Source organism: Ammospiza caudacuta, chromosome 13 (assembly GCF_027887145.1).
Source record: "Ammospiza caudacuta isolate bAmmCau1 chromosome 13, bAmmCau1.pri, whole genome shotgun sequence".
NCBI classification, from domain to species: Eukaryota; Metazoa; Chordata; class Aves; order Passeriformes; family Passerellidae; genus Ammospiza; species Ammospiza caudacuta.
In genome coordinates, this window is record NC_080605.1 from 6,328,567 (window position 1) to 6,350,427 (window position 21,861).

Consider the following 21,861-nt stretch of genomic DNA (forward strand, 5'->3'; position numbering starts at 1 on the left):
TTTGTGCATAGCCCCAGAAGATAGAGTTCATTTCTTCTGTCTTTATTTTGTATATTTGGATTTAACACAGTTGTTTTACACTTCATTTTTGCTGTCTGTGTCATGAAATGTAAGCACTCCTCAAGGGTGTCATGGGATCATTTCCCTATTCAAAAACAATTTCTACATTCTCCCTGAAGTATCAGAGAACAAAAGCTACTTGCTTTTATATCCCTGATCCAAGTGTGCTTCAATCCTTTCCTTTTTATTTCTGCCTGATAACGCAAGGAAATATCTGCCTGACTTCTTCCAGTCTTGCATGTGGATGAAATAAATGCCAATATATTATTGCATCCACCAGCAGAAATAGTTTCAAATGAATTCTAAGAGAAAGTTTACTGTGTCTCCTGCTCCACAGAGCTGGTGGTAGCACTAATTGGCAAGGAATTCTGCAGGGTTGGAACAATGAGTGTTTGCTGTCACTCAGAAATAATTGCTGGATGCTGTGAGTGAGACTCACTAAAAAAAACCGGTAATAGAGGGAAAATATTGGAAAGAAAGTTTTCAAAGCCACACTTAGAAGCGCTTTCACTCTTGTGCTGGGCTCTGATAATGTCTGTGTAGTTTCAGCCACAGAGCCTGTGAACAGAACCTTGGATTTCCCTCTGTCAAAAAATTCTGCTCAGGCTCCTTTGTTAATTAGTTGGGTGTTTGGGAGGAAAGCTCTTGGTCACTGAAGTTAGGCTGGCAGGGAGTGCTAATGTGAGAAATTCAGCTTTTCTCTAGGGATAGCATGAACCACAAATCTGAGGTTTGTGTTAGCAATTCCTCCTGGTTGTTTACATTCTCTGAGAAACCCCTTTTAGTCAGCATTCAGATTAAAGAAAGACCTATTTTCACAGATGCTAAGGATTAAAAAAAAAAAATAGAAATAATGAAGTCTACTCGGTGATGTTGAGAGAATTGAGAGTGTCATCTGTATGTCTGGCACAACAGAGAATACAAACAAGTTGGATTCCTCCTGCCTTTGAAATATTTCCATTTTCAGGCTGATGCTTTTGGGTCAGGTTTTGGCCTTTTGATTTGCAAAAAAACAATCAGATTAATTATTTTTTTGTTTTTTCTGGCTGTAATCTATGAGTCTCTTACTCCATTAATCAATGAATGCCCAGAAATCCACTTAAGAAGTTGCTGAAAAGAGTCAAAAGGGAAGTGGGAGATAAGAATAATGAAAATATCTCTATATATATTTAAATCTGATGCGTCCATTTTGTCTAAATGATTCTGCACTGGCAGCATCATCACTGAGGCCATTTCTGTTGACTGGCAGGGAGCAGAAAGGTTAACAGAGCAGAAGGAAAATTCATACCCTGCTGCATTGCTGTGGTGAGAAACAGCAGCACAGGCTGTGCCTGGAGCATTTCTGCTGTAAATTCCAGCTCACATCTTTCAGCTTTGAGGAATTTTGGGTGCTTGGCCTATAAAGAGAGAACACTGACATCAGCTTTTAGCTGCAGTAGAAGGATGTTCAGATGTTAATAGATACTGAACTCTGGTACAGTAAATTAAATTAAATGGGGCTTTTTGGTTTTAGAAATGCCTTTCTTAGGTGAGAATTCTAGCTCATTTCCTGGGATCAGCTTATGGGTGTATGTGTGTAACAGTGGCCAAAGAAAAAGTAAATTATTAGTTCCAGCAGCAGAGCCAATTCTGTCTCTCAGCAGCTGATCATATTAATGACTAGCTTTGGCAGACTGGTAGAAATTTTGGAAATCTCTTGAGCAGTAGCACAAAATTACTCTCCAGGGTTATTTTAATTTATTTTTTCTTTGGTATTAGAGGTCTGATTAGGTTACTAGATTGCCTTTATTGCAAAGAAAATATAGGTTTTATGTTCTGCTTCACACAACTTTGCCAAGATCCAAAAAAAGGCATCAAAAATCAAAACTATCAAAATAACACTTCATTTTAGTGCATAACAATTGTTAATCAAGATAATTGTTCTCACCTAATGATAATGGCTCATATATTCTTTTCACTCATTTTAAACACAGATGAATTTTAAAAGCAAAATTACTCTTGGGCATAAAGGTATCTCTTAGCATAATATAATCTAAATTTAATGTGATAATTGAGAGTTCTATGTGGTATTGCAGCTTAGTAATAATATTATTGCTGATTACAGATAATGATTTAAATTTACACCGAGGCAGTGAAGCAGATACATTGTCAATACTAAAAGACACCTAAATATACATTAACCAGTTGGGAATGATTGAACTCAAAAGTATTTTGTACGGAAAAAACCGTGTGTTATGAGCACTGACTTTGAGAAAACAATACTGAGAGGAAGCAATGCAATTTTAGAGTTTCAAATGAGCTCTGATTTTCCAGAGTTTTGATTGTACAGAAAATGACAGTTGGACTATCAAAGCTCAGGCTTTGAAGGTGATGTTACAGTGTAATACGTGTTACAGTGCTCACATCTGAAAATGTTGGGCCATACCTGTGAGAAATGAAGCCGCACACATCACAGGCAGCTCCAAATCTTTGTTTAAGTAAATTCAGTTTAGTAGAATAGCGACTGTGTAAAAGTGAATTCCTGACCACCACTAAATATCCACCTTGAGAAGAACCTGAAGGGGGTTTTTTATATGCTCTGATTATGTCCTGGCTAAAATATCTTAAAGATCCTACACTTTCCTGAGCAAGAAGGGCATAACCTTTGAGCTCTTTAGCAGCTGTAACACAATCCTGTATCTTTCCCTTCAATCTGAAGTGTGATGGTGCTCACAGGGATTTTCAGATTGGGGAAGAGATGAGGATCTGACTCCATGTTTCAGAAGGCTGATTTATTATTTTATGATATATATTACATTAAAACTATACTAAAAGAATAGAAGAAAAGGTTTCATCAGAAGGCTGGCTAAGAATAGAATAGAAAAGAATGATAACAAAAGCTTGTGTCTTGGACAGAGAGTCTGAGCCAGCTGACTGTGATTGGCCATTAATTAGAAACAACCACATGAGCCCAATCACAGATGCACCTGTTGCATTCCACAGCAGCAGATAATCAATGTTTACATTTTGTTCCTGAGGTCTCTCAGCTTCTCAGGAGGAAAAATCCTAAGGAAAGGATTTTTCATAAAAGATGCCTGCAACACTGAAGGAAGCATAGTTCTCAGAGTTCCTGCAGTTAAACCTGTTTGCAGTTAAGCACAAAGTGTGTTACTGAGGTTCTGCCCATTCCCTGCATTGCTGGAGCTCATGCACAAACCTGGAAATTGCACAGAATTAGGGGAGAAGCTGCCTGGGCTGTAGCAGGGATGTTCTGTCACACTTGTGCTCAGCTCTGTGCTGCCCATTCCTGCACTCTGAGCTCAGGGGAATGCTGAGCTCAATCAGTGCTCACACACCAGCATCACACTTGCTGTAAGCTAAATCAATTTTATTGCAGTCACACTGGTACAATGCTAATGGGGAGTTAAGGTCTTTAATGCAGCCTTAAAATGAGACATTTTTTAACAGTGCCAGGAGAAATATTAAGTAATAAAGCAAATAGAACTGCAGTATATATTCTAAAACTGTCAAGCAGCAAACAAGATAAATTCAAATACCTTTCATCTTGCCTGGATGAATTATTTCAATCTTGCTGTAAAGTGATGTAGCTCAAACTGAGGATAAGCATGAATCACTCTCTCTATCATAACAACTGTATTACAGTTTAATACAACAGAGGGTTTTGTTTTTGTTCAGTTTTAATGAAGTTACAGAGTGGCACCCAATGGTAAGATCTGACTTGGCAAGCTTTTTCAATGATTGAAAAATACTGTGATAAGGTACAAAAAATTAGGTTGGCAATCCTCATGGCACTACTTTCTGTAACAAAAAAAAATTACACAAGGAAATCAAAAGAGAAGTATTTTCTTATTTGTATCATTAGGGACCTTTGGTATTTACCTTGATGAGTTTCAGGGATTTACATAATTAGTTTACTGATTAGGGATAGATTTTACTGAAGATAATCCATTGTTACAAAATAACACAGAGATAGTTTTCAAAGTCACAGCATTAATGTGTTCTGCTAATCTGATCCCAGTAGGTGGATTTTTACATGAAGCTTCTCAGACTTTAGAAATTAGAGTGTCAAGACTTTTTACTGATTACCATGTGGAAGACTGAATGTTTACTGTATTTTGTAATCACTAAGTTTAGTTCCTGTGGTTTTGGAGTAGTGATTCTGGAATAAAGCACAATTTCTACTCCTTAGTAGTAATAAAGGAAGACTTAGAATTTTTTTGAATACATGGATAAATCATATAGGATTTTGTCATCTTTCTATTAATTATTTTAATATCCCATATTGTGAAATAAGTTGATCAAAAGAGAGCTTAAGGACAAGTCTGAGGAATATGTAATAGAGGGTCTGTGGGTGAAAAATACTTGACTCATTTGAATCATTTAGAAAGTAAGATGCGAGGTTATAGAGGCTTCCAAAGAAGAGGCTAAAGAGGCTTCCATGACTATTCCAAAGCCATGCTGGTCACAGGTTTTGTGCCAGACTTCCAAAATATTCACCTGCCATTTGAGAAAGGTGCAGGACAAGGACATGTTTTCATAGGTCATGTGGAAGAAAGTGAGGGAAGTTAAAGGGAGGAAAAAGGGAAATTGCTCTCATGCAGGTTGTGGTGCTTGAAGTGTGGCTTCAAAAGTGTTGATGAGAAATGCAAGAAAAATTGTTGGTGCTGGTAAGAGATGGAAAAACCTCTGATAGACTGTAGAAATGGGTTTTGTGTGAAGATCCAGTTATTGGATAGTGGCTCTAGTGAATCACAGAACTGGAATAAACCTGACAGACAAGTCAGGTGGAACTAATACAAACCATCAGCATGGAGTGCTGGTAAAATAATAGGAGATATAAAAGGACATGGCTTGTGGAAAGTTTTCTGTAGTTTTGCATCTTCCTGAAAGAAAGAAAATCCTCTCTAGTGAAGTACATACAATGAAATACCTCCTCTATATAAAATAAACTCTTTTGTTTATTTTTGTTTTGTTGTGAATAGACAGAGATTTGAGTAAACAGATGCTGATGAAAGCTTGGAAAGCAGCAAGAAAGTAATTACCTGTGGAGTTTTGGTTTTGTTGTACCTTTGCAGAAGGGGCTTGGAAGGGCTTTTGGTTTAAAACATAAAACTAAAAAGAAATATGTTTTTTACACCATAGTAGCGAGGAATGGATAGTACAAATTATCTTATGCTTACAGGCACAAGCCCAAAGGGCATGTGGAGATCTGTGTCACAGACATCCTTTCATGAAAAATCCTTTCCTTAGGATTTTTCCTCCTGAGAAGCTGAGAGACCTCAGGAACAAAATGCAAACAATGGTTATCTGCTGCTGTGGAATGCAACAGGTGCATCTGTGATTGGTCTCATGTGGTTGTTTCTAATTAATGGCCAATCACAGTCAGCTGGCTCGGACTCTCTGTCCAAGACAGAAGCTTTTGTTATCACTCTTTTCCTTTCTATTCTTAGCTAGCCTTCTGATGGAACCTTTTCTTCTATTTTTTAGTATAGTTTTAATGTAATATATATCATAAAATAACAAATCAGCCTTCTGAAACATGGAGTCAGATCCTCATCTTTTCCCTCATCCAAGAACCCCAGTGAACACCAGCACAGATCTGCATCCCAGGGAGCTCAGAGCCTCAGGGTTTCATTCACACCACTGTGCAGCTTCTGAGAGGACAAGGACTGCTGGTTTGAGAGAGACAATAAAAGAGCAGCACCTGGAAGAGGTACTCGGAGTTTTGTGCCATCCCTTACATTATTTGACCCCAATAATGTTGGGAGTTGTAATAGCCTGAACACAGGGGTTCAGGTGGGAAGGGCCCCTGACCCTTGCTGGCACACAGCAGTGTTCCTGTGCAGCTCCAGAAGGGCTGCAGGATCCTTCCCTTGTGTGGGGAGGGCTCTGCTGGATTCCCACAGGAGGGAGCCAGGCAGGGCTGCTGCTGCAGGGCTGTGCAGGGGACGGCAGCAGCTCTGCCCTTCCCAGCCCAGGCATGGCAATTCAGAAGCAATACAGCTCCACAAAAAGCAGAGGGCTCAGGATCAGGTCTGCATGGTCTGGGGGTGGAGGAGGAGCAGGAGAGTTTAATGGCACTCATAACTACTGGAGCTGAAGCAAATAAGATCATCTTGTGAGCTGGTGCAGTTTTTCTCCAGATGATTTTCATAGAGATCACAGGGCAACATTGTTGTGAGTTTAAAACCTGATGGCACGGAGCTTGATAGTCAGAAACGGCATAAGATGTCTTTTTTTTTTAATGCATAGTGATGAATTTAATAAAGTTTATTTCCTGCCATAATTTGTTATAGCAGATTGTGATGGAGTACAGGAATACAGCACACTGAGCATCATGTATTAATCCAATTTAGGCAGCACACTGCTGCACCCTGACAGAGTACAGAGGGTCTCTTTTCCCTGTGACTGCCAAAATTCATTTGCAGCTAAAGGAATCTTCCCCACCATAAGAGCTGCAGCTGCAGACCAGCCTCTCTGAATTCCCCAAGCTCCAGGGGTGTCTGGGCCATCCCTGTGTGCACACCTGGCTGCAGTTTAATACAAGATGCATTCATGCCAGAAAGGTACCATGCAGGGGATGAGTCTGAGCTCCTCTGCTTGTGGCTTTGATGTGCTCAAAACCATTTTCCTGGCGTTGGGACCATGCTTCTGTAATTTCTACCATCACTTCCAAAGGTTCAGCCAGTCCTGGGGAGCCAGTGGCTCACAACAATAGAGTAGGAGTTCTGGCTTTGTTGCTGCTCTAAAAGAAATACCAGTGCAGGACCCTAAAGCTGCATCCTGATTCACAGGATGTGTCTTTTCTCAAGCTCAAGTGCGTTCCAGGGATTTCATCACCAAATTTCTACCCCACAGAAACAACTTTTGACTCTGAAAGGAATAAGGTATCATTTTCTATAGTAATGCAGGAAAAATATTACTTTCTTCAAGCTTATCTTAATAATAAGTGTTGCTGAGAAAAGATGTGCCAGTGTAAATCAAATTGAGTGTCCATTGTGGCTCTATGCAGTTTCTGAGATAATGCACAGTCCCACAGAAATGTCCATTCTATAGCACTTTGCTGCAAATAAGTTTGTTTTCAGCTATCAGTGCTGAATGCCCCTGAGCTGTTCTAACCTGCTGGAATTCCCTGTGTTGATGGATCAAATTTCAGGCTCTTCTCCCCTTTTATCATGTAGAAAAGCTCACACCAAACTGATAATCTAGGCACTGCTCTTTAGTACTTCTAAATATTTAATTTGTTGTTGATTCTGCCTTTTTTTCCTGCTTTATCCCTGTTGACTCTGTAAGTAAAGGCTGGTGAGATTTGGCTCAGTTATTCTGTAATTACAAGGCTTTAAATCTCTTTTTCTTTGAATTTTACTGAGACAAAACAAATGCTCATTGACGTCAGCAGGAGCTTGCAGGAGTAGGGAAGGGGTGCAAACAGCAGAGCTCTGCAGCTGCAGCTCTCCATCCAGAAGATGTATCACTTAATAGGTATCTTCAGCAGCCAAGGGAGGACTCTCAGTTTGCCTGTAGCATCAGTTTTTATTCCTCTGACATTTTTTTCATCTTGGGTCTGGTTTTAGTCTTGCTGCCATGGCAACACTCAGGCTGAAAGGTACTCTGGAGAAAAGGTCTCTCCTCACTGGCAGGCAGCAGAAGGGAATAGAGGCCATTGCTGCTGTTGGCAGCTGCAAACAGCACTGGAGGGATGAAAGGGATACAGAAAGTGTTTTCTGTTTGCACATTTGCAGGCAAAACCTTTGGTGCAAAAGTTCAGTGTGGCAGAGCATGAACAGAAGTGTTGGATAAAATCATTTCTGCTTTCAGATGGCTTTGAGCAGGACAGGACACGACATGATGTGACATGACATGGAAACAGACTTCATGATCCAAGTTTTTCCTGTAGGAAAAACACTCTAATCAGCTCAAAATCATTGCTAGTGATACTGAATTTTTACATTTTGGTTGTATCCATGTTTTCTGCATGCCCATGTAGGCGTTTATGAAAATTGGGCCCTGCATACCCCGAGTTTGATGTGTCTTCTTACATATGCTCAGTGCTCAATTTCTGCATCTTCAGAGCTGGCTGCATTCACCACGGGCAGGAATAGAGCCTATTCAAAATCCTGTAAATATTATGCTGCTTTTCCATCTGCCATGCAAGCTGCTGCATACCCTCAGCCTCCAGGAGAGCAGAGTCTGGGAGGTCTCTTCAGAATTAATGGAGTAGGTGAGGCAGGAGAATCCAGGCTGGCTGCAGATGTGGGACTGCCAGCCTCCCATGTACCCAGCTCCCACGCAAACAGGTAATTTAAGGATTTTGTCATGGCAGATAAAGCAATTTAACACTAGAAGCACTTTTCTGCTGGCTAGTCTGCTACACAGTGCAAGGGAAATATTCCTGTCAGGAATACAGATCATTCCCAGGGAAGTGTGCTGTGCTGAATACAGGTTACTCCATTGCTCTCAAGGGAAATAATCCCCCACAGAAAAGGATGGCTTTGTCCAAATTACTGTGTCTGGTAGGATAACTGTCACTAATCACACAGGAAAACTGTTTTTTTACAAAAGCTTGTACAGAAAACAGCCCGAGAAAGGGAAGTATTTCAAACTCACTTAAAAAAAATAAAAACAAAAAGGCTTTGAAAAAAACCAGCATGTTTCCCACTGAAATATTACCACACAACATCATACTGTACAAACATGAGAGAGACATTTCAAGATTATCAAGGAGAAAACAACAGGGTTAAATTTTGACAGATGCCTGTTTTGGGAGGAGAAGGGAGTTGTGAGCAGAGGAGCCAGGGGCTGCTGACATGTGTGTGTCCTGGCTGCCCAGGGAGCTGAGGTGCTGTGCTGCACTAATCACACACCATGGCTGTCCCCTCACTGAGCCCCGGGCACCCAGCAGGGCTGGCTGGCTGCACAGGGACATTTCCCTTTCCCTCTGCTACACAGGGACATTTCCATTTCCCAGGGACATTTCCCTTTCTCTCTGCTGCACAGGGACATTTCCATTTCCGTTTCCCTCGGCTGCACAGGGACATTTCCATTTCCATTTCCATTTCCATTTCCATTTCCATTTCCATTTCCATTTCCATTTCCATTTCCCTCTGCCCAGAGCTCCCCTGCCCTGCCAGCCTGGCAGGGGCTGCAGGGAGTGGAGCACCACAGGCTCCCTCAGAGCTGCCAGCAGGTTCAGGAGCTGCTGCCCTTGGTTCCTGCAGCCTCTTCCCTGCCACAGACCAGACAGACAAAACCCACAAGTCAGATGATGGGGTTTTTCTTTGCACTGTTAGTTTTAAAAGCCATATATACCAAAAACATGAAAGGAAACTCTTCTCCTGGTCTGAGAAGTGCATCTGCAATTAGAATGCAGCTCACAAAGCATATTAAAGACAGCATAGCTTTGTAATAGAACACAGCAGTGAGCCTGATAAAAATTATTCTGCTCTATAGCACTAATGAAAGCTATAGTATTAAAACTTGGCTTATGTGGGATCTCAGCTAGAATCAACTTCAGTATGCCTCTTTTTTTTCTTCATTACTGTCTAGAAATAATGCTTAAATAATTATTCTTGATATTATTGTTTGTAATTCTAATGGAGGTAGCTCTGGGCTCAGTGCAGTAGTGCCAGTTATGAGCAGCAGCAGAACAGAGTCAGCCCTGGAATGAAAAATGGGCATGTTTTTAATTCAGATTATTTTTTCATAAATGTGAAGGAGATTTGGATCATTACCTGTGACACTTGGGTTGCCAAAGTAACCTTGCCTAGCCAGCTGATGTTTGCACAGCTCATGGCACTGTCACCATGGAGACCTGTCCATGTGATTTTGCAGGATGATGCAGTTGCAGGCGTCTCAGAGAGGAATTAATTGTTGGTGAGCAATGCTCGTGCAGACAGCCCTGCCCTGCAGACAGAGCCTGCACTCAAACACCAGCTCAATCTTTCTTTTGTGTTTTAGCTGCACAGAGAGGAGCAGGGCAGGGGTTACAGGAGGGAGCTCCCTGGGCTGCCCTAAGGCAAACACTGAGTTCTCCTGATGGAAAGTTCATGCTCAGAGTGGGAGGAGTGGTCAGAGAGTGCTGATCTGTGTAAAAGCCATGCTTGAATGATAATATTCATTTACAGAACATTTGTTTGAGTGATTGAAGGCTATGGAACACTCCAGGTTTCCTTTTTCTCCTCCCAGTACCTGCTCTCCCTCATTCATGTGTGACCTGGTGATGTCAGGGAAATTACAGCAGTAGAGCAAGGGCTGAAATCTGTCTGTATACACAGGATATTAAAAATTCTCCTCCAAAAGTAGCTGTCATGCTGTGCATTCCATTCTGACCTCTGATGAACCTCACAATGGGACTGTGAAGTGGATTTTGGATCTGTTTTGCACAACACCAAACCAAAGACCACACAAGCATTTTGATAAGAGATATGGTTCTGTTTCTGATGGTTAAGCAGGCTAAAGGGTGCTCCCTCCTTCCTCCCCATATTCTCTGGAGAACAGAAGTCAGCCAGGCTGAAGATTAAGTCATTTTGCTGAGGTGAAATGCTTTGTTCCACCTCTTTTACTCAATTATGAATGTGCTGGATGACGACAGCAGGTCAGAAGGCGCTGCTGCTATTTCTGGGTGCTGCAGCTGTGGTGAGCAGGCTGCAGCAGGAGCAGGTGGGGGTTCTGTGACACAACACACACCCCTCAATGACACACAGGCCAGGCTTCAGAAACTGCCCAAGAGCCAGGATTGAATGGGTGAGCCAGCAGGAGAGCAGTGTCACTGGGTTTGGGGCACGCAGTGACATTGACATTGGGGAACTGCTGTAAAGAATCCCTGGAGCACCAGCTTTGGAGATGTCTGTGTTGGGCACTCTCTTATGTGAAAAAAAAAAACCACCCAAAAATGGATGTTTAAAAATAATACTGGGCAGAAGTGCCCACAGGAGGGGGTGTAGGCAGAAGGGACTTGGGTTGGTGGCCAGATGCAGGGAGTGAATGTTGCTCCTTTTGTTTTTGCTTTTGGTCTGAAGAATCAGCTGGAGGATTAAAGAGGGGGGGGGGGGTGTAGCTGGAAAAGCAGGGCTTTAGGCTGATGTGTGCAGCACAGCTTAAAATTTATGAGGGGATTATTTCATGGCTACAAGGGAGTGGTCATGACATGCTGGAAGGCTTGGACGTTTTCAGTGTGTAAGCAGAGGATGAAAGGTGATTCTTTGAGATGATATATAAAAATAAACAGTAATCTTGAACCTAAAGGTGTGGAACTAATGAGAGGGAAAATTGCAATTGTAGATCATAAGCTGAGCTGATGCTCTGCTTCACTGTGCCCATCTGGTACTGAGGGATGTTTCCTTTGGGTGCTGATAACCTTTCTGACAGCTCATGATACAGTGTTGGAATGACTGGGGAGTTTTACAGATTACACTGAGATAATTGAATTAATATCACTCCTGGTTTGGATTAAATTTGTAATCTTACCATAAGATTCTTTAGCCTTTCATATCATGACCTGATTTATCAAAAGGGGAGTGAAAGATTCCTTTATTGTGGGTAGAAATCCTTTCCAATACCTCAGGGAATAACATTGTCATCAGAGGGCCTCAAGAAAAGAAAGGGCAAAGCCCTCTGCCAATAAACCTGCCTTAGCTGACAGTGAGAGGTAAAGAAGCTGCCTGCAAAAATGGAATTGTAATCTGTAGATGGGAGTTTGTGCAACAGACTGCCTCCAGCCTCATGCAGCTAAAGAAAATCCACTCTTCTCCTGCACCAGTGTCTTTCAAGGGCTTTTTTTTTTTCCTGAAGTTAATGTAGAACTTCACTAAAAAAAATCAATAAAATTAATATAATTAATATAAAAAAATAAATAAAATTACTGAGCTGAACAGCTTCATGTAGGATGATGAAAACATTGTGTTGTGACATTTCCACTAGGAAGCTTTTCCATGGCATGTTGCCCTCATTGTTTCTCCCTCCTAAAATCCACATTACTTTTGTGGGCCTGGAGCCCCCAGTGTGTTATGCTGGCAGAGCCAATGGTTTCATGATCCAGATTCCCAGTCTCTTGCATTTTACTCCTGAGACTGGTTCCTTGTAAGAGCCAAATACAGAAATGGATCATTATGTTTAAAATAACATCCGAAGGCTTGAAAATAGCATCCATTTCTTAGGTAGGCTGCATTTCTCTTTCACACTGAGAAATGGTGCTGCAGATAATTAGTAATACATTTTCCACTTAAATTTCCCTGTATTTATAAAGCAGTAGACTGCTCTTGCTATGTTCTAACAGCAAAATGAAGTTCCAGAGCCAACTGAATGTCAGCAAGAATTTATGAATACGTCAGTAGAGATTACTGTTGGCTCTTGATTTTGAATGCAAGCAGACAACAAAATTAGTTTGGTAGTAAAATGGGTAAGTAAGTGGGGGCCTGACTATAGCAATACAAAGTTGGAGCATAATTGCTTGTTTCAGGCGTGTATTATTTATAGAGGATCAGACTTGCACTCAGGAAAGTGTCTCTATTCAGGAACTTTCCAAAGGAAAAGGAAGCAGGGCAGCAGAGGTGGAGACCTGAAATGAAAGACTTAAAATGAAAAAACAGACAAGAAATCTGTCCCAGTTACTGATTCCACCTGGGAAAACTAAAAACAAACAAGAGAAATCCAAGGAGAACATAGGGGAAAAAAGGAGAATTAAGGCAGATGTACAGTATGTATTTCAGGGGGAAAAAAGAGGCTTTTAGTTGATTTTAAATGGACTGGTTTTACACCCTGACATCAAAAGCTGTGGAAAAGCAGAGTAATCAGAAGCTGGCTGCAAATATCCAGATGTTATATTAGTTCTGTTATAAATAGACCTTGGTTTTCATTGTTTAAGCATTGCAGGTAATGTTTAAGTAAAAATTGTGTAGTGCCTGCTATTTTTAATTTCAATAGGAAAACCTTTTTTTGTCTGGTCAGAGTGGTTACAGGTAACACATGCTTAATTTGGAGATTTGTAACCTATATTTCTCAAAGAGAAATTATTGCAAATTAGCCAGGAACACTGACAGAGATTTCATTAAACTTCTCTAAGTCATTTGTGGGTATATTGTGATTCCTGAAAGCTGGTTTCTTACTTGCTGTGGTAGTGCTTCACTATCTGCTATTATTAGTACTTTACTATGTAGAAGGAAGAAACTGACATAATTATTATTCTCTTTTTTCTATGCAAGCTTGTATTTTACTTAGAAGGAAAATTGCTGTCAGCTCACTAAAGACAGAATAACTGCAATAAAATCATGGCATGCTCCCAGTGCATTCACAGGTGCTGTGTTCAGGAGTGGGAGATAGTTTATGACTGTTACTGTAGAGGATCCCCTTTTGCTTTCCATGAAATAAAAACTTTGCAAATCATTAACTGAAAAGAAATTGAAATATGGGTTTTCTTGAGAGATGTATCAATACATATATCAATATATATTAATTCAGGGTATCATTGCCAGGACCAGTGGTCCACTAATGTGCAATAGTTGTGGTTCCATTGCAGAGCTTGATAGAAACTGTGTCAGTCTGGGGGCTCTCTAGGCTAAAATCTGTATTTTGGCACTAGGTCAGACACAGACCTCTCAGGGCTGAGCCATCCTGAAAGCAAGCACAGGACAATGGAATTCTGTCCTTTATTCCAGTGGAAACTCTTCATATCAGTAAACACCTCTTTGCACTGTTTCTAATACAAGACCCCTCTGAGGATGATACTGCACAAGAATAATTTAAATTAACTCATCCATATGAACAAAAGTAAATTCCATTTACTTGGCCTTGAGCTGACAAATGCAAACAATATAGCAACCAATGTGGAATAATTGGTGAAAAGAGAGTCAGGGATTCTTCTTACAGAATGCTGTAAGAAGAGGGAAACCCTTGTGATTCTTTCTGCTGGAAGGGATGTTTATTTTGAATTAAACTTCAGCCACTTCAGGGAACCTCCAGAAAATTCCAGAATTTCTACATGCCTCCCTGTAAAACCAATTAAGCCTGAGTCTGGTTTTAACCAAGCACAGAGGGCTGCACTGTCTTCATTAGGAATATGCAAACACTGAGGCACAAACTCACAGAAGCTCCTCCCTCTGTGAAAGGCACAGAAAAAACCTAAAAGTTTCCCCTTAGTCTGTGCAGAACAATTGAACCATACTTGCACAGCAAAGAAGGTTTTCAGTCCTCTCTGTCCCCTATAGGAGAAGAGGGAATGGTTTTAATAGGCACCTTGGGAAACAAGTAGATGCAGTCTTGGTTGAACAAGTGGACTGCTAGCAGCCATAAACATAAAATTACTCATTTCTAAAATAGCTCATGGTCTCCTAACTCAGACATCATGTGCTGAATGGCATTGCACTAGGACAGAGCTGGACTGCCTGGCTAGGTAAGTTGCAAATAGCGCTAAAAGGCGCAGATGTTGTATCAGCTTTTCAAATTCTTCTCAATGTTTTTATATATTTTAATAGCTCCATCTGGATTCCATAGCCACTATTATTGTTACAAGTTTTATTGTTCCCTGTGCCTCTGCCTGCTGTTTGCATTTGCAAGTTCCTTACAAGTGTCTTGGAAACAACTCCTGAACCTTTCTCCAGGGGCTTCAATTTGATATTGTGAAAAAAGCAGGGAAAGCACATTTTCTCAAATTTGCCTTGCTAAATACGATGTGGTACAAATTAAAATAAATGTTGCATGCCCTGCTTTCCACATGATGTTCTGGTTATAAATTTCAGTGGACAGGCAAGTGTGTTTGCTGATTTCTCCAATTCTGTTGTTTATTCTGTGCTGTAACCTCCTAAAAGCTTGATTTGGGTAATAACAGACATAAAAATTATACGGCTGCTGCTTCTCCAGCATCAGGGTTGGATAAAGGAATATTATCCACAGTGCAGAGCTAGTCTGACAGGATAGTTGAGTGTTGTTTATGCTCTAAGATAGCTTCATAAAAGGTATTGTGATTTTTTGGACCACCCTTGAGGTCAGCCTGCTATCCAGTGGGATGCATAAGATTGTGTTTGTGTTTTCTGAGGTGAATTTACAATAATGCCCTAAATTAGAAAGCCATTGCTTTTGCAGTGCAATTTTTCTTTTGTTCTAATAGAATTTTTCTTAAGTCTGGTATTTAATAATTGAGGGAACGCCTCTAAAATTCAGGGGGTAATTCTGAGTTCACTGCAGTCAGCTTCCCAAGTAAGGCAGACAGATGGGAAAGACATTTTGTGCTGTGCCCAACATCCATTCAATTTAATTGGAAGTTGAATGCTGTATAATCTTTAAAAATCACATACCTCCTTCTGTATTAGACATTCAGGGAATATTCTGGGGGCCTGGACCCCAATTCAGGCTTTTAAATGTACTGTGAGACCCATCAGGTCCCAGCTCAGCATTTTCTTTCAAACATAAATGCCATTATTCTTAAAATATTCAATAGAACTGTGTCACAGGTGCTAAATCCTATTAACATAAAACTCATTTTTGTCTCAACTGACCCTGTTATTCTGGCAAAGAGCAGCATGATGAGGATATGGGAGACCCTTTATGGGCACATTTTCAGTTCCTGAAGTTTCCCATGGTGAAAGTGAGGAAACTCTTGACATCTTCCAATTTTTAGTGATTTATAGCACCACAGATTGGAAGAGACCTTAAAGCTCATCTCATTCCAACCCCCTGCCATGGCAGGGACACCTTCCACTGTCCCAGGCTGCTCCAGCCCCAGTGTCCAGCCTGGCCTTGGGCACTGCCAGGGATGCAGGGGCAGCCCCAGCTGCTCTGGGCACCCTGTGACCCAGCAGTGGTCTGTGTGCTGCACATTAAACATTCAGTGCACCACACTCACACACAAATTCAATTTACCAACAATGAGCTCTCCTGAGTTGGGAAAGTTCATACATCACAACAAGCTTCTCTCCAGTGCACTTGTAAGAAGAGGTTCTTGTGCCTTTCTCACAGGCACTAATTGCAGCCAGCTGTTAAACAGATGGGTTTGGTGATGTGGTAGGACAACAGTTATTTAACATTTTTATTTAAAAAATAAGGAAAAAAAGTGACAAAAGAAAAGGAAATAAATGTTTTCCTAGGCAGCAAGACCCACAGTATTGCATTAATCCCAGCCATAGCCTGGGCAGGGCATTTCCTCTGTGGTAACCCGTAAGAAATTGAAAAACATCATAGGTCAATTAGAAAAATGTTTCATATTTTCAGTGAAAGTAGGATGTCTTGATAAATAATCTGCAAAGCTGGAGTGCAATGAACAACCCTTTAGAATTACCTCCCCGAGCCTGTGTTTCTCCCTGCACCTCAGCTATCCATCACTTTGGTTCTGCATTAAACTTACGGATGTGTTCTGCTATTCAGAGGCTGTCCTCAGGACTCACATCCTATTTTGGCAAAAACAATGCAAAAGCCAGGCCTTACAAACTCACTCTTGGTCTTTTCTTAAGCAGCTCTTTGAGTGACCGTGCACAGAGCACACCCTAAATGTTTCACTGGTTTTGGAAGGGAGGGACTCAGGGTTCTCCCAGGGTGTGACTGAAGGTGATCAACAGTAATCTTTCTTTCAGGTGAAGGAGGCCATGCAGAGAATCCATGACCGAGGAAATATAGGAAAACTCATTCTGGATGTGGAGAAGGCACCCACTCCCCTGGTGAGTGCCAAGCACAGACATGGTGTACAGCCAGGCATGGTACAGCCTGGCAGTGACTGCTGGACACATGTCCCTTGTCATGCTTCTTTGACACTGATTTCTTCTAAACCTGTAGCATCCAGATACCACCAGTAACCATAAATTCTGCATTTAACCCCAGTGAAATGTACTGGCTGAAGTGCCAGCAGTTACTTCTCTCTACAGAATCATTCTCTGCTTCTCCAAAAACGTGCCAGCAAGTGTTGGATTAGGGTAAAACTGCCACGTCTCTTTCTGCCCTTGTGAGGAAAACAGACTTTTCTCAAACTAAAAAATTCCTCTATTAATAGGTGGGTTGAACAGGAAAAAAAACATTCAATATTGCTGCAGTGGGAAAACATAAAAGTGTTATCTGATGCCCATAGTAAAGTTAGAGTATACTTTTGGTAGGAATTTAATTTGTGTAATACATGAAGTATGACATGTAAATATGTCCAGAAATATCCTGAAGGAAGATAGTAGTGATGGAGCTCTGATTCGCTAGATTTGGAGCACTTAGGATGGTCCAGAAACCTTTCAGAGAGCAGTGCTAAATGAAAGCCAGGCTCTCCTGAGCATTCACTGATGGTGGAGGAAAGAGCACTAAAGAAGGTAATGCAAACCTGACTTTAAATCAATACTGATATGTGAAGTTTGCTTTCAGACCTGAGAAACCTCCTGTTTCAAAAGAAAAGAAAGAACCTAGACCTAGAGTTAAGCTCTTACTCACTCTAAAATTGCCCCCCAGTCTCATACAAACTCCCTGCAAGGAAAAGGAAGGCTTTGAGGACCTCACATGTGGAACAATACACTTTCATCAAAGGCTGTTAACTCAAAAATATGGGTAACTTCAGAGCAATGGTTTTTCTGCATTGAAATCAGGCTGTGTTTGAGATTTTTATTTCCACAGAGGCTAATAATCAATCAGGGAAGGAACATCATTGCATTTCTCTTTAAAAAGTAAATGGGTCCCTTGCTTACTTGGTTTTGAAGTAGTTATGAGCTAATACAAGAATCTTTTTGTGTCCTAAGAGAGGACTAATAATAATAATAATAATATAATCAGTCAGGGAAGAAACATCATTGCATTTCTCTTTAGAAGGAAATGGGTCCCTTGCTTATGGTTTGAAGTAGTTATAAGCTAATGCAAGAATCCTCTTGTGTCCTAAGAGATGTAACATGGGTGTATAAGAGAATCCAGTCACACCAATGTGTGCTGTTAAACATTACCCCCATCCAGTGAACCAGACTCTTGTGCCTCCACAGACCTGTCACACTGTCAGGGTGAAGTGCTGGAGGGTCCTGCACCTTTACACAGCTTGTAATAAATATTTACACATGAAAAAACACTGTGTACTCCTTAAATGCTGTTCTGAGCTACAGATTCCTGCAATTGCCTACTGCCTGTGCAGGCATCTTTAGTAAAATATGAAAATATGAAAATGCAGTTTCTTCCCACTCCTGTATGATCTGGGATCTGCACTCTGTCGTGGGTGTATCCTGCCAGCATCTAGATCTGGAAAGTTTCATTGGTTTTTAACGTACAAAAGAAAGGAAATTGCCCCCTGAGTTTACACACTGTCTCAGATGGGGCCATCCATTAGAGCAGGTACAGGAGTTGTAACCCAGAGGTGCCACATTCTGTGAACTTCCTACACAGCTGTGTTTCCTACCCAAGGCCCTTACTATCAGTTTACTACAAGAGCACAGAGCAGAGTCCTCGTGTGCAGCTATCCTCCAGACAGCCTTCTGTTAGGAAATGGAGCTGTGAGCCGTGGGGGAGCAGCTTGCAGGCTTGGCTGGAAGTGTGCAGAGGCTGTGCACAGACAGAACGCTCATTCTCCTGTGGCAGCCCTCTCTCCTTGAGTTTCCAAAGTCGCTTTGTGCAGTGAATCCAGGTGAAATGAGGAGGAGCCAAGGGGTGAGCAAGGTGCAGTGATGTCTTTGATGTTTCACGGTGCAGATGGCCAACGACAGCACGGAGACGAGCGAGGCTGGCGAGGAGGAGGAGGACCACGAGGGCGACAACGAGAACAAGGAGCGCATGCCCTTCATCCAGTAGCAGCCAGAGCTGGGCAGGCAGCAGGAGCCGAGAGGAGAAGGGGACGAGGCTGGGAAATCTCTTCTGTGCATCAGTGAACAAATGCTGTAGTACAGTGTGTGTTGTATTTGTTTGCAGTCAGCTGAGCTATGAGCTGTTGATCATTGTTGTTTTGAACTCAAGTGCCATTCTCATCCAGTGCAGTATTACGACGTTTCTGTGTAATGCCCGGTTTCCCTGTAGGAGTCCCATGGATTTTTCTGTTCTTGTTTGAAAGCCTTATTAACTTACTGTGTAATTTTAGATGGGCATCTTTCTCATGCAAATTCCGACATCTTGCATAAAGTTAATTGGGAGGTTTGGGCTTTTTTTTTTGCAAGTTGGAAACAGTAAAAATAAAAAAAAAATCCCTACTTGCTGTCTGAAAGATTCTAGTAACTACTGGAGGGACAATTTTCTATTTCTGGACTTTCAGTGTTAAAATGGTTTTCCTTTAATGAACCACAAATAAAAGTTGCAACAAAGATTACTTTTTATTTTCTTCAGTCATACTTCATCTTTTCACAAGCAATCTTATCTTCATTTTCAAAAGTACCTCATCTAGAATCATGGAATCTGAAATTGTGCAAGAAATCATTGATTGAGAGGCTTTGATCAACATCTTTTGGTAAGGACATACTGACTCATATGTCAAATTCAAACCAATTTTAAATTTCATTTTTAAATTGCATTGGTAAGGATCACTTATCAGGATGTGGAAAGAAATTTGGTGATGGAGTTTATTGCTCTGAAATTGCTAATGTGTAGTCAACTGTCAGGCTGGAGCTGAACTCCTGCAGAAGTTAACCCTGTAAAAAATGAGGTTTAGGCCTTAATCCCACCACAAATCATATACAGGGATAACTTCTATCTAAGTGAATTGTTCTATCAAAAGCTCTGCTCCTTATGTACAGTTACATTTATAATTATTTACAGGATAAAGTATTCAAAGACCAGCTAGTCTTATCTACCTCCCACTAGTGGAAACTATATCTAAACAAGAAAAAAGTTAATATTTTTGCCACGTCCTTCCCCTATCCAAACAGCAGCTACTCAGGTCCTCAACTGTCTTGTTAAAACAGTTATTTTAAAATTACTGTGATCACGTACAGTAGAAGTGCTGAAGGACTAGCAGAGACCTTGCATAATGCCTACAGCTTCAAATAAATATTTATTTTTTCAAAAGAAGGTATTTACCCAGACATGATTAGCTGTTAGCCCAAATCTACTAGTAGCATGTTACGATAGAAGTTAAAACTTAATACAGAAAAATAAAAAGTGGGGGCTTCTCAGGGTTTTCTCAGTGTGAGAGGACTTCTGGGTCTGGATGACTTTTATGTGTGGTTTTAGAAGATTCTCATTAGGTTTTTTCTGTTTGTTTGGTTTTGCTGCCTGAGTATTAATGTCCATCTCTTTACACTGTGCTCATGAAGTCGCTGTCAGATAATTGTGCAGATGGTTCATTCTGAAGGAGTTCCCCTTGGGTCAAACAAATTCAAAAATAACAGCAAGAAATAACTGTGGGGAAAAATGCCAAAAAGCTGTTGAACTATTGATCCAACCAGAACTTCATTTTTCTCTTCACTTCATTATAGTTCAGTTTATTTTCAAGCTGGACTTTCCTCTACTTCCAGTGCCATTTTGGGCCCAAACAGGGACTTTATCCACAGAAGAAAATACATATTCAGTGAGAGTTTTCCATTTATTTGGCTTGCCAGTTGGACTTTTAAGAAGGGCCATTAGGTTTTCATGACTCATCAGCTGACAGCAGTAGGAAACATGCCCAATTTTGTTTTGCAGCTAGTGTAATGATGTTGTCCTGCAACAGACCTTAACATAACTAGGAATTTTGATTTGACGCCAAAGTGAGCAATATTGCTGGTGACCTTCGAGCTGGCAGTAAGTGGCATTCTCAAGGCCTTAAATTAGTAGGGCAAGCAGAATAGCAAACCCATTCTTCTGTTCTAAACCACAGTCTGGTGGGCTCTGCTTCTAAATTACCCTGCAAGACAAATATGGGTGATCTTGGTCATGGCCACAGACACCACAGGGACAACAATCACATAATTTTTGGCTAGTTCTTTCTGGTTTTGTTAGCAAGGCAAAAAATACTCTTCATGCTAATTCATACTAATTTTAGGGCCATTTTCTGGTCAGAAGAATATCAGGTAATTGCAGTGAGTACAAAGGAGTGCTGCTGGAAGTACCTGAGTGCAGTGCAGCTGAGTGTGACCATCAGCAAGCTAAACTCTGTGCTTTGCTGGTATCAACAGGGCACGGAGGGAGGTTGCTGCTGATATTAATGGAAGTTTTCCAGGCATCCATTCTGGAAGCAGGGTGTGTGCTAGCAGAATTTGGCCCACAAGCCCTAAGTACCTTTCAGGAGACCACAAGCAGTAGTGTCACACTGGCTGGGGTGGAGGCTGTGCTGGTCAAACTGGTGAAGCCAAGGCTTGTCACTGACCAAGTCTTACTGTAGCAGAAATGAAGGGTTGTGATTACTACTGACAGTGTTGTTTAAACAACTCTGAGACAATTGGATAGTTTCTTCAAGTGAAACAAATTATTTCTCAATTTGCCTTAAAGGAACTGTGAAAGCTTCTTTAACTTAAGCCTGATTGAAGTGAACTGAAACACTGTTTAATTGTATTTGTTGCTTTAGAGCTTTTGTTATATTGTGCCTACAAAGCAAATTATGTTTACACAAAAATATAAATAAAATGTTGAGCATAGCATTATCCTTGGTCTCTATGTTTTATTCTAGTGTTATTGTCACTTTAGGGAACTGACTTGGAACTGCTTAAGAGGAAAATGTGAGGGGGTCTTATTTTCCATTTTGGTCACTGTGGGATATACAAATAATTTATTTTGACTATTACAGAGTAAATGGAGGTTATTAAAACTGCTGTGTGCTGCTTTACAGACCATTAACAATGTAGATCTAAAATTTGGAATGTCACAGTCTAAGAAATTCAAAACATTATATGGACACCTTTTACTAAGTGTTTAGGGAAGTGTATTTTGATACAAAGAGAAAGTAGGACTCAGACTGCCACAAAA

The 21,861-nt window shown here is 40.9% G+C and overlaps 1 protein-coding gene across 1 annotated transcript in view; it reads left to right on the forward strand.

Annotated features, from left to right (window-relative positions):
• Positions 1 to 21,524, forward strand: part of VAT1L (vesicle amine transport 1 like) — a 56,254-nt gene extending 34,730 nt beyond the window's left edge. The window contains exons 8-9 of the mRNA XM_058813483.1: positions 16,620 to 16,703; positions 18,685 to 21,524. Coding sequence (XP_058669466.1) covers positions 16,620 to 16,703; positions 18,685 to 18,783 — 183 coding nt within the window. The 3' untranslated portion in view covers positions 18,784 to 21,524. The remainder of the gene's footprint in view (positions 1 to 16,619; positions 16,704 to 18,684) is intronic.
• The last annotated feature ends 337 nt before the right edge of the window (positions 21,525 to 21,861 follow it).